Genomic DNA, 12,891 nt, shown 5'->3' with positions numbered 1-12,891 from the left:
TTCCCTACAGTCACAAAAGGCAGTATTTTCCATTTGCAGCTCTCATTTCGGCACGGCTGGCAAACAACTTTATGTTACATTTAGCGTACTATTTCTTTCACCCTTTTAAACGTGGTCTTAACAAATCGTTAATCGTTTAATCTGTCAGCAGGAGTGCACAGTTGAAGTCAGGCTAGTTTTGGTCATAACTATATTTGCACATTGGGAAAAAGCACAAAAAAAAAAAAAAAAAAAATTATTTGCCTACATCATTTTCTGGCCCCGTAATATTTTGGTGGCATGTCCAAAATAGCTCAAAGTAGGGTCTCTGGCATCAGGTGAAGAAAAACTATTCATCTGAATTGTTGATGGTAAAGGCATATTTAATACTCACACTTTTAAGTTCTCCCTCTGAAGTGGGAGAATACATTGACCAAACTTTTATTTTGGTTTCTTGAACTATGAAAAGCCAATAGCACTGACCCATCCATCCATGAACTCCTAGAGTTTTTGCAGCTAATTCTGGGGACTGAATTTCTTTGCAGATGGAGCCACATTCCTCCAGCCTTGTTTCTCTAAGGTGCTGAGCAGATTCCCAGCAGCATGGTGGATGCTTGGCTCACATTGATAATTTCTGGTGATCAATGTATGACAAAAGGGCAGATGCTACCTCCAGTGCTGGGTGATAGCTGACAGCAACCCAAAGACCATCAGAGGTTTCTCCGAGAAGACTGTGCCATCCCAAAACACGAGTCACAACGGTTTCAAAGCTTTCACTGGGAGAATGTGGGTTAAACGCTAGGGAAAGTTTGATGCTTTTATGACATTAAGGTAATGGAAGAACCTGCTGAGGCAGGCTGTGGAATTGCCATCACTGGAGATGCGTCCAGGGCTGGGCCAGATGCTAGTTTATGAATAATGGAACCAGTCCTGACACTATGCAGCGGATGGACTCGATGACCCATTAGCGGCCCTTTCCAACCAAAACAGTCCGATGATCTAAAGCACTCTGGAACGAAACGGCTCCAGGAAACCTCTTGAGAAAAACTTACTTTAGAGGAAATTTGCTACACCTCTTGCACTCTAAGGAAAATTGAAACAAAGTTAAAAAAAAAAAAAAGTAGTAATAAAGTTAGGTATCAAGAGCTTGACTTACCATGTATTCCATATTAGAAGCCACTGGGTACACTTGACCTCTCAATTTATTGTGGAGCATCAATATCTCCTGTCTGTCTGAGGATAAAATGGCTCTCTTGGATCTGGAGTGAGTTTCCCCATCGTGATATTTACTCAAAATGCTCTCCAGGTGACTCGAGTTGGGTAAGATAAAGCACTCGGCTGCCTTTGTCAGGAGCAGTACACATCCAAGAGGAAGGATCCAAGGCAGAGCAGGATTCATGCCTCCTCCTCTACAGCCAGCAGAAGCAGAGATGAAGACAGCGGCAGGTTTTCTTGCAGGGACTCCTGGGGCTCAGCGTCGGTCTGGATTTTGGGGAGAAACAGGCAGTCAGAGCAGTGCCAGAGAAGCTCTCAGCATGGATGTCCCCCAACGATGAAGCCACACGACCCAGATTTTTGCTTGGAAAAGAGCAGTGCTTACAGTCTAAGCAATTATCACTCACCCTAATGACAGGAAGACCTGAACATCACCGTAAGTGATGGGAACTCAGTTTATTACACTGGAAATCTACTGACGCAGCGCTTGGAGAGAGCATCAGCCAGGCAGCACCGGGGCATGGCAGCAGATGCCTTCCCCACCGAGTGTGCCGAGGGGTGCAGGTGCCACCCAGCAATGCCCGGCAGCTCCGAATAATCCCAGCTCCATCCCTTCAGAGGCGGGAAGAGGAGACGTTTGAAGCTCTTCACCCAAAGAGCGGTTGTTAAAGCGGAGAAAGGATGTGAATAAAAGGGAAAGTAAAATTCCCAGCAAGCCAGATTGCAGAGGTCAGACATCAGCAAGAGCTATTTCGGAGGCCCCGCTCTGCCGACGGGCTCCAGCAGAGCTGCTGCCAGACTCCGTGAAAGCGGCTGTTTATGTGAAATGTCACCGTAACGCCGAACAACCGAAATCCCTGCTGGTGAATGACGCACCGGGGTGTTCTCGCTGACGCATCGCTTTACGGCGGGCGGGAGCGTGGCCAGTGATATGAATTATGGCAGATTAGGAGAGGAACCGGAGCAGCCGTGCTCCCCTGGCCAGAAGATTAGGTGTTCCCATGCGTGCTCGGTAGCCGTCAGCACCAAGAGCTCGGAGAGATGGTCTCGATTTGGTCATTGCTGGGTTTGAATGGCTTCGTTTCATCCCCATCCCCTCCCTTGCTCCGTGGTGCTCCCGCTCCACCTGCCATTTCCAAACTCTTCCTCCCTTCTCCCCCCTGCCCTGACTTCTCCACCTAATGAGCCTTCTGCATCTTAGCTGGTTTTATTTAGACCACGAGCTACTCAGGGAAGGAGATACGTGCTGCTGCACAGCTCTGCAGCACCCAGTGCTCTTTAGGTGGGATTTAAGAGCCAACTGAGCAGAACTGACCCATCAGGGGCAATAAACACCCATACAGACGGGTGCAAGTACAGCATCTCTGTCCTTAGGGCTATATTTTGGAATGAAGCTTCCCCATCGCTGCCTGCAACTCTAAGCGAGGATCTGGTTTTGCCGGCACTGTTAAAAGACACGCTGAAAGCATTCCTACGCAACATCAGGAAATAAACCCCAGATTAACACGGGTTATTTAAGAAGTTTCAGCCCAGTGACACGGGATTTGGACACACCGTAGACAGGACAAGTTGGGAACGTCCAAGGCAGGGAAACGCCTTCCAGCTCCCAGCTGGAAAAGATAGGCTGGAGCACAAAGTCCCAAGCCCCTGCTCCCCAAACCCAGCACAACAGCATCTCCGGAGGCTGGTGGCAAGCACAAAGTGCTTTGCACAGGTGAGGACACCCAAAAAAAACTCTGAGGCCATTGAGAACCCCTGAAAACTTGTTGGCTGTCTACGCAAAATAGACAAAGTCCCTGTTTGAGGCTTCTGACTTGTGCTGTGCTAAGGCAGATGGAAACCAGCTGCCCGCGGCCTCTCTCCAGGCAGAGCATTAAGCCTTCGCCTCGGCCGAACAATGCAGGAATGTAATTTGCTCAAGTTTAGGTAACGGCTTCTCCTTATTTCCCGCTCTGCAGAGCAAGTCGAACACACACGCCTTGTCCCCAGCTCCGGGCACACCTGAAAGATGGGACACTTGGTGGCACCGGGACAAATACTGCTTTAACCTCATCCTCTTCTCAGCCCGTTTGTTGGCATTTGCTTCCCCCCGAGCAGGAGCCCAACTCTCTAACCCAGCTACAGAGGGGACGGGGGGGAGGGACAGACGCAAAGGAGCTGTTGCTTTTGTAGACCGTCTGACCCAAATTCAGGGCAACAATTCCTACTTTGAGGCACTTCCCTAAGAGTTTAAAAATAGAGGCTCTGCCACAGCCGTTTACAATGCGGCCATTTAGCAGGAGCCACCTCAACTCCAGCCTGCCCTGTAGGTAGAGCAGGCGGGAACAGACAGCTCATATACGTACCCCCTCATTTGGCCGGGGGCCCTTTGCTAAATAGGAGCCCGCATCCACCGCCCATTTAAGGCAAACACTGAACTTACAGAAAGGGCAGCTTGGGGGAAGGAAAAAAAAAAAAAAAAAAAAATCAGCTGTACCATCTGAAAGCCCAACGGAGCGGCCCCACTCACGGCAACGCAACGAAGCCAACCCCTCTGGTTTCATGCCCCAGCCAAAACCTCGCAACAGATGGTGCTTTATTCCTCGGGATGTTCTTCCTGGTGTCCCACTTGCGAGCGAGGGGATGCTAGCACCTCTCTAAAATTAGGGCGCTTCGGCACTATCTTCTTTTTCACTTGGGGTGTGCAGGTCCCTTCCCCTGCTTTGGCTGGAGGCGGGGAGCGCCGAGCATCCAAAGGAAGGATGAAGCGATCAGAGGCAGTCAGGGAGCAAAGAGGTCCCTGGGCAGATTAATTGAAAGCAGCAGGAAGATGCTCACGTTTCAGAAAGCTCTCATGGATTTCAGATGTCTGTCCATTTGCCTCTCTTAATATCCTCGTGCCCAGGTGCGACGAAACACTGGGACGTGTGTTAGAGCCCAGCCGGCCCGAGCGCCCTGCAGAGCTGGGGCAAAGCCCCCGGGCTGCTCTGGGAACCCCTCACCGGGGAAGACTGAAATCATTACTGCCTTCGAGTTGAGATCTGACCTTATTCGGGGAAAATTATCAGCTGACAGTCAGCTGAGGAAGTCTCTGCTGATGTTTTCAAGGGTTCAAGAGGAGCATTAGCACAGCCTCCCTTCAAGCACATCAGGCCCTTGATACTGGTGCCAGGTAAACATCTGGGAGCGATCAGAAATGAGTGAGTCAGCAGAAACCGAATCCTTAATATGCTGTAAAGCCTGTCCAGACTGGGGACAAAGGGGAGGCCGCCTTCTGGGGTCCAGGGAAGTTAAAAAGCGGCACCGGATTTTGGAAAAGATTATTTTTAGAAAGCTATTTCCCCAGATACTGGACAGTGTCTGCATTTCACAGAAAGCAGAAGAGCTGGTAGCGCTGGAAGCCCGGCGTGCAGCGCTGCCTGCCCAGGCCACGTGCAGGCTGACTCCTGTACCGCGTTACATCCCCGCTTCACCTTATTCCCTCACAGCTATCCATCTTTAACTGCCTCCCCGGTAAAGCAGATGAGTGGGTCTCTACTCCTTGGTTATGGATGACATTTGCAGCTAAAACGCCCTGTGAGCTGCGGAGTTATACATGGAACAAGCTGACAGGGCAGGAAAATGCAAGAGTTAGCAGGGGACACCAGCAAAGCGCCGAAACCAGCAAAGCAGAGGGGGGTTAGCCTGGGATCAGCTTTTAAGCTGAGTTAGCCTGGGATCAGCTTTTAACCTGCCCAAAGAAATCCAGTGATAAAGCCACAACGTACTTAGTGCACTAAACGCCAGGTCACCTATTTAACCGAGGCGATGCACACGTTTCAAGCTTTGAAGAATTGCGTTGGCTTCAAAGGAAAAGCGGGATGACAAGTTCCTCGACACGGGACGTTAACGCTGTCTGCACAGAACACAATATGCATTCAGCATCTCCGGGGCCGCGGGCCAAAACATCTGGATCTTCCATTACAATCTGCTCCCACATAACTGAAGTGGGTGAGTTTCTACGCAAAACCACACGGAAAACCCACTGGTAACAGACACAACATGTGGTGACACTGTGAAATTCCTTTTAGACAGGACTTTAGCGCAGAGTTGCATCAACACGGGCTTCCTGGAGCAGACCAGCCGTGCCCATGGGTAGTCAGCTGTTAGAGACCGCTACAGCATCCCCTGGATAACTTCTATTTGCGTAGAAATCCACTCCTGTACTTGCAAACTCCTCCCATTCATTCAAGATTAATATTTATTCATCTTGCATTAACCTCTGCAAAGCACACGTAAGGGAAGCGCAGACAGCATTGTGCTATTTTCTACCGCGCAGGCAACTTTTTAGAGAAGTTACTAAAATTGTGCCTACTTAAATAGAGACATTTCTTGCACACACGCACCCCTCCACACACCCCCAAACCACACTTCAGAAGCAAAGCTTACACTTACCTCGCCGAGTACTTCCAAGTCCCCAGGAAACAGTAGCTCCTCCGAGCCTGCTTGTGGAAAATAAATTATATATCTGAAATATTTAAACGAGGAGGAGGAGGGGGGAGGGAGGAATAAAAAAAAAGAGGATGAAATAAGCCTTAGGAGGTGCGAGGAATGCGAGGTCTCAGCTCAGCAGCTCGTACCAACTGCAGTCTCACAGAGCTCCCCAGTGGTATTTATGCTCTCCAGGCAAAGAGGACAACCCTGGATCATCCTGTTTGGCAACAGGCCTGTAGTAATAATGAAAAGAAGAGGAGGGGGGGGCGGGAAAGGGGGAGAAAAACCCCAAAGCAAAAAGGAGGCAGGATCAAGGAGTAGAGGGGTGTCGCTGGGGATCTCAGCAGTTTGAAGATAGTCATTGGCACTCAGCAAATTGGGGCCACCCTCGCAAAGGCTGTAACGGCAGCCCCCGGGGAGGGGGAGAGGAGGAGGAGGAGGAGGAGGAGGAGGGCGGCGGGTGATGATATAAAAGGATTTGCTGCGCTCTCCCCCCTGCAGTCGGCGCTCGGGCAGAGCTCGCAGCCCGGCGGGTTCCCGGGGGCACCCGAACGTCCTCCCCGTCACCCGGGGGGGAACCGCGACGCCTCGGTGAGGGGTTCCGGTGATGAGGGAGGGGGAATCCGAGAAAGGGGCTTTTTTTTTTTTTTTTATGGCCCCCACGGCAACGCGGGGTCCCCGGGGCTGGCGGGGGGGCTCCAGCCCCAGGCACAGCCCACGGCAGCCCCCTTTGCCCCCGGGCTGGGTGTTTGCCGGGGAAACGGGAGATTTATCACCCTCTGCGGTTCGTTGCCAAAGCTCTCCCTCCCGGCGCTGCCGTTCCCCGCGCACACCCACGGTTCAGCCCTGCTGCTCCGGCGCCACAGCGGGAGTTACAGGGAATAAAGAAAATAAAAAGTCAGTGAGACATCATCTGGGCAAGGCTCACCTCTTCCACGGCGCGGCAGATGCTCACACAGCCCGAGCTTTCGCATCGAGCTCCGCGCCTGCGTTTGCGATTCTACGTGCGCTGTTGAAACATGGTTTTAATCACCGTGAAAGGAAACAATTGAGTAAAAGACAAACTGGAAGTTCCTTTTTTTTTTTCCTTCCCTAAGTAAACAAACAGGAAAAAATAAGTCAGTATGACGAGTAACAACACGAGTGTATTACAGCACCTCTGCTGCAGCAGCCGCCAGTTTGGAGTGAGATGCTGCGGTGCCAAGTGCCCGGAGTGAACTGGTCCGGACATCACCATCCCCTTGGGGTCCCCGTCCAGCAGCATTGAGGGGTCGGCACATCTACTGGCACGTCCTCGGGGTGACGCAGCCCCAGCCCGGGCTGTCCCCCTGCGCACAGGGCACCCAGGGGAGCACTCACCTCCCGGCTTTGGCGTATCCAAGCAAAGCAGCTATCCAAATCCACCGCCTAGTCTTCTCATCAAAGTTCTCAGGGGGGAAAAAAAAAAAGTGCTTTCATTCTTCGAAACAGTCAATATTTATTTTTTAGAGCAGAACACCAATCAGTTTTATTTACTGTTTACAAGAAGGCAGCTTACAAGATACTCTGCCACTGAGAGGTTTGTTTAAACCCAGCAGTGCTCAAAAGGCAGAATGACATTTATCAAACTTGTTCAGCAGCGCGTGAGCAACGCAGCAAATATTGGCAGATAGAGCAACTCCACCGAGAAAGAAAACAACCCCTCTGAAGTCAGCTCCAAGGTACATCTGCTGATTTATTCTCTTATAGCAGATTCTCACCATTTGAGGTGTGTCTTCAGCACCGTTTTTGGTCTGCATCTTTTAAACTGAGTCGTAGGTGGGACACGGGGGAACCAGTCCACACCAGTCCATCCCAGTCCTGCAGCCTGGTACAGCCACGACTCCCTTTCTGCCTGCTCTTCCCCACTGGCCACATTCTCCCAGCTGTATTTACAAAGAGTTTCTATTTACTTCAAAACAAACTGTGTATGTGAACCAACAACATGTGGTCCATCATTTGGACCTGGCACTTCTCCCCTGCTAAGCGCAATTCAGTGCAATTTGGGCAGTTTGCTCCCAAAAAGGCTCAGGTGCTGCCACCAACACGGGCAATTCAAAGACCACACAGAACTGGGTTGACGGGAGGTTCTGCACTGTTTTACTTTAAAAATCACTGTATTCTCCTTTTTTCCCCCCCTTTTTCCCTTGCTCCTCTGATTCACTCGGGATCAATGGGTTTGCTGTATTTGCAGAAGTCTTATTTCACCAGCTGGAAGACGCTGCAGCCCCTGGTTTCCTAATTTCCCCGAATAACGAGGCCCAACAGTGGTGAACCATCGTGCCCCTGCACAGGCTGCCACCCCGAAACCACGCAGCTCCCCAGCCCTGAGTCACGGCCCTCGGAAGGTGCTGTTCCCTCCAATTACCAGAAAGTGGAATTAACTCATTTTAAATCTCACATACCGACGTACAAATGATTTCCAGATCTCGGAGAAATCCAGTATTTTGTAATCTCCACAAATGTTCCTATGGGCAGTTATCCCTGTAGGATGGTCAGGGCTGTCTGACTTCTCCATCAACCCTGCTGCTTTACAATGATTTAATTTTTAATTTTTTTTATTTTTTTTTTTTTAATATGCACCAGTATGGTTTCACTGTACAAGCCATACATGGCGCAGGGTTGTGCTTAGGGATGAGCACAGCCCGGAACGAGAATTTTTATGCACCTCGTTTTGTCTCGAGTCAGCAGTTTCAGGTCATACATTTGACCAAAGCCAAAACAATCAGAAGTTACTTTTAATCATTCAGCGTTATTACCGCCTTGATTATAACGTCTCCATTTCATATGTGGTAAAAGCCACATAAAGCAGGCTGCATATGTAAGTATATATTAGGAGAGAAGGCTTTTAATGTAATAGCCAATGAATAGGAAGAAACACAGATTTCACTATGCCCTCCTAATTGAACATGCAGACAGCCTGTCTTGATTTTCAGCTTCGACTAAATTCCCCTTTATTTCCTATTCAAATAGCAGCTCAGCAATAACGGCGCCGAATATGAGCAGGGGCAGAGGGACCAACGGAGCGAGAGGCTCGAAGCCGTAGCGCTAACGCTCTTACTATCCGGTTTTAACTCCCACTCCAGAGCAGAGGGAGCACAAAAGCAATACTGGGAACAAAGCAAACCCAGCCGCCACATGAAATGTGCAGAAACTTGGCTGGAATCACGTACAACAAGAGCGTGATGGAGAAGACCAGCAGCCCGATGGGCAGCGGGCAGGCAGCGGCTGGGCCATGCCGTTCCTGATGAGAGAACCGCATCCTTGGCTTCGCTGTCTGCTTCCATTCCCCCTCCTGTCTGGGCTTGTTGCTACTGGAGGATGATGCAGTGGGGTAGAGGTGGCCAAAAAAACCCTACTGCATCCGTCCTGCTCCCCCCCTGCAGGGATGAGATGAAGATGCTCCATCTACGGCGTGATGCCACCTCGGCATTGCATGGAGACCGCTCCAGCAGAGTTAACAGCGTGGGGATCCTGAATCACTGGAGTGAAAGCCAAGCGAAAGTCAGATTTACTCCCAGATATAACTAATATTGGGCACTGCAACCCCCCATTTATTCTTTCTCGCTGCTGTCCTGTTTTGGGGCAGCCTGGACTGCTACCGCCCGGGTTCATCTGCGGCTTTCTTTTCTTCTTTCTCCCAATAAAGAACATTTCCCCTAACGTTTAATCTGATGATGATACGCAAGAAAAAAAAACCTCCCCACAAAACTTCCCAAAGCCCCTGCTGCTTTCTTAGCCCCCAGCTAAAAAAGTAGGTCAGTAAGACAAGGAAATAAGCCCACCAGCAGCAATTTCAGAAATTAATTGCTGAATTTTGGGGGCGCTGCTGACCACTCCACGCACAAGTGAAATGTGAACTAAAAACTACAGTCCCGTCCCCCCCCTTCCCTCGTTGCCGCAGCTCACTGTATCTCCCAGTTCCATCTGCAGTGAGAGACGTTAAACTCGTTTTTTTAATAATGAAGTTACCCGTACAGCTCTGCAGACTGAAACAGTTCAGAAATGTGAACCCAACATGCGTTTTTGGAGTTTTCACCCCCCCCCCCCAGAGAGAAGGTGAATTGCAATCACAAGCTCTGCAACCATTACGTCTGGTTATCTGCTAATACTAATTCTTTCCAAAATCCTTCGGGTCACCAGAGACAGCCTGGAACAAACCCCACAGGTGCAGGAACCCCCGGACACGGGGCAGAGCCGCGGCATGCCAAAGGCTCCCTTCGTCGCTGTGGGAAGCGGGAGGGATGGAGGGTACGGTTATGAAGATAATACCCCCCTCGCCACCAGCCCGGGAGCTCCCCGAAAGCCGGGCACCAATTTTGGCCGCGGCTTTAGGGCTGTGACACCGCAGAACTGGCGTGTGCCACCACTGCCCTCTGCTGCAGCGCAACCCCCAGGCCCGTCCCGCCGCCGGAGCGACATCCTCTGGGGTGGATATTGTGGGAAACAGTACAGTTTCCTAATTAAGACAGGCAGGGCCTCCTGCCCCTCCCCCCCCCAAATACCTTCTGCTTTTGGTCATCTTTCTCCCACAGCCCCCGGAGTCATTCCCCGCACCCACCTGGCTTATGGCGTAAGATTTTTCTAACAGCCTTTGGGACTCACACAGCCAAAGCTTCTAGTTTTGAAAAGTTTAGGTCTTAACGTGCGTTTTTCAAAAACTATTTCTTAAAACCTGGTTTAAGCATCAGTAAACAACCACCAGACTTACGGCGCATCAGAGAGGGGCTTGTCTGGGGTGGTGGTTTTTTTTTTTTTTCTTTTACATAACCACTCGCAGACAAAGCAATAATCAAAAGGCTGCAAAATCCTTGTTTTGCAACAATGGGAGGAGTTTAATACAGAAAATAAAAAAAAATGTGGTTATGTGTTTACAGCAGACTGTTGCCACATACTCTTTACTCTTTTTTTTTGTTTCCTTTGAGTAATAGAGTGCAGAAGACAAGTGCATTTGTAATATCCTTAGTGAAAAATCAAGAAATTAATACCATCTGAACAACTTCCATTTCATACTAAGAGACGATTTCAACACTTGCATTCAAAACTGGCAATTCCTCATTGCCATTTCTATAAATAATTAGTAACATGTGTAACCTGTTCACATCAAGGGAAATGTGGAACTGAATCTACAGACCCCGAGTGAACTGCATTGCTGCAGCAGGAGCCCTTCTCTTATCGTCTTCTCCGATCCTGACAACTTTTATAAGGTGTAAATACAGGTCTTTTATGAACAGGAAGGGTTTAGGTTGTATACCAGAATTTAAGTTATGATATAAACTAATTTTCTATTCTTTTACCCCAGGGGATAACAACCAGGACACAGGAAAAGCCACAAAGGAACGCAGAACAGTGTAGCTGAACACCAAAACCCTCCTGATAGCAAAAAATATCAAATGGGATGTTCTTAGGACAAAGCCTATATAAGGTAAACCTACATTAGATGATTAAACTTAATATTAATCCATCACCTGTGCAGCAACTCCTATCAAACCTCAGCAGAAGCTCAAGCACAGCTAAGTGAAACAATACTAAAATCTCGTTAATTCTACACCAGTTCTTTCTTCCTCCTCCTACTCTTCATTTTTCCTCTCCTCCTTTCTTCTTCACTTTACCCTTTTTAAGCTACTTCTGCTGGGCTGGACTCCACTGGACACCATTCACCCCGGTGAGGTGTCCGTTCCAGGTGGAACCGGGTCATTTCCCCCGTCGAGGAGCAAGCTGGAACAGCAGAACCGTTCCGTTGTTCACAGCGGGACTGAGGACCAACACAGCGTCTCCTTTCCCAGAGAGAGCCGAGGACAAGACTTCAGATAGCAAAAAGTTCAACTTCATTTCAATGCACGTTCCCAAGCCCGGGGAAAGCCTTGCAGGGCCGCTTGCAAGCGGCATCCATCCCCCGAAAGAAAAAGTATTTTATTCCACTTGTATTTTTAATATTCCTGTCTTACAAACCCATCCACAACTCCTTAAATAGTAAAAGCCTTTTGGAAGAAAATCCTTCACGGTGAAGGGTCCCGTTAGTGCAGACCAACACTACGGGGTCCAATTTGCTTCTATTCACCGCACCCTACGTCCCATCCACAAACGTGAACCTGTAAGTTTTGAGTAACGTGGGCCAAAACTCAGCAGCCGCCCCTCCTCTCCAGTCAAAAGCAAAGTTCATTGCGAGGACCCTGAGATCAAGTAATGCGTTAATCACTCATCACCTGCAATTTTATCTGGAATATTCCGGTAAAGCCTACATTATCCGAAACGAATCTGTCCATGGTCCACTGGAGATACGGGTAAATAAATACTCAACACAGCCACAAGAAAAAAATGAAAAAATGAAAAAAAAAGGATTTCTGCTGAAAGCTACTCCAAGCAGGGTGCAGAAATGGGACGTGAACAATAACCAGCACAGAACAGTCATTTCAAAATCTGGCTTCTTTCCTATTTGGAACCACCCCCGCTCCCCCGGGATTTCAAATTCAAAGCAGAATCGACGTCCCCCCAGCGCTGGCTCTGGGGTAATTCCCACAGCGGGCAGCCCTGCCTTGGGAAAACCCTGGAAGCACCGGCGCTCCGGCAGCCCGCGGGGCCACTGCCCTGGTAGCCCCACTTTGGGGCACTGTGCCCAGTCAGCAGCCGGGAGCTGAGGTTTTCCAAAATCAAAACAAGCTTTGGATAGAAAATTGTTTCGGAGTTGGTGGAGCATCACCCAAAATCAAGAACAAGTGTCTCGGTCACAATTTTCAGATCAGAAGACACTAATAAAATTTGCTGATCAACAAAAAAAAAACCAAACCCACTATACAACCGACAAAATAGCATCAAATTTTCTCAGCATCAAGAGGATGGTAGTGATATAAAGTTAACGCTGCCTAAAAATTCAAGAAAGAAACAGATCTTCCATCTGAAAACCACCCAACCCTGAGCAGGGAGAAGAGGACCAGGCTCCCCCCAGCCCCGGGGCCGGACGCTCCCCCCATCTCGCTGCAGCCCCGGTCCTGACGGGAACGGCAGCGCCAGCAGCGATTCCCAGGCAGGGAAGTCCCACGTGCTCCACCGTCCCAGGAGAGGGTAGGAAAGTCGGAGGGGGAATCCGGAGGGCTTTCCTCAGCAGGTCTTACCGCTCATGCAGCAGCCGGGGCCGTCACAGGAATTTGGTTTCCGCAGCACCACCACGATGCCCTTAAAGAACCAGTGCAAACCACAGCCGTGATTTCACGCCTCACCTCCAGCTAC

General features: G+C 49.6%; 1 protein-coding gene across 1 annotated transcript in view; it reads right to left on the bottom strand.

The window, feature by feature from the left end:
• The window catches only part of CRISPLD2 (cysteine-rich secretory protein LCCL domain containing 2), a 23,866-nt gene extending 22,488 nt beyond the window's left edge, over positions 1 to 1,378 (bottom strand). Inside the window, exon 1 of the mRNA XM_009880946.1 lies at positions 1,136 to 1,378. Within this exon, the coding sequence (XP_009879248.1) occupies positions 1,136 to 1,378 (243 nt within the window). The remainder of the gene's footprint in view (positions 1 to 1,135) is intronic.
• Positions 1,379 to 12,891: the final 11,513 nt, after the last annotated feature.

This window comes from Charadrius vociferus, unplaced genomic scaffold (assembly GCF_000708025.1).
Source record: "Charadrius vociferus isolate BGI_N301 unplaced genomic scaffold, ASM70802v2 scaffold493, whole genome shotgun sequence".
In the NCBI taxonomy this organism is placed as follows: Eukaryota; Metazoa; Chordata; class Aves; order Charadriiformes; family Charadriidae; genus Charadrius; species Charadrius vociferus.
The sequence above is the reverse complement of the archived record's forward strand: the minus strand, read 5'-3'. Positions and strand labels throughout refer to the sequence as shown.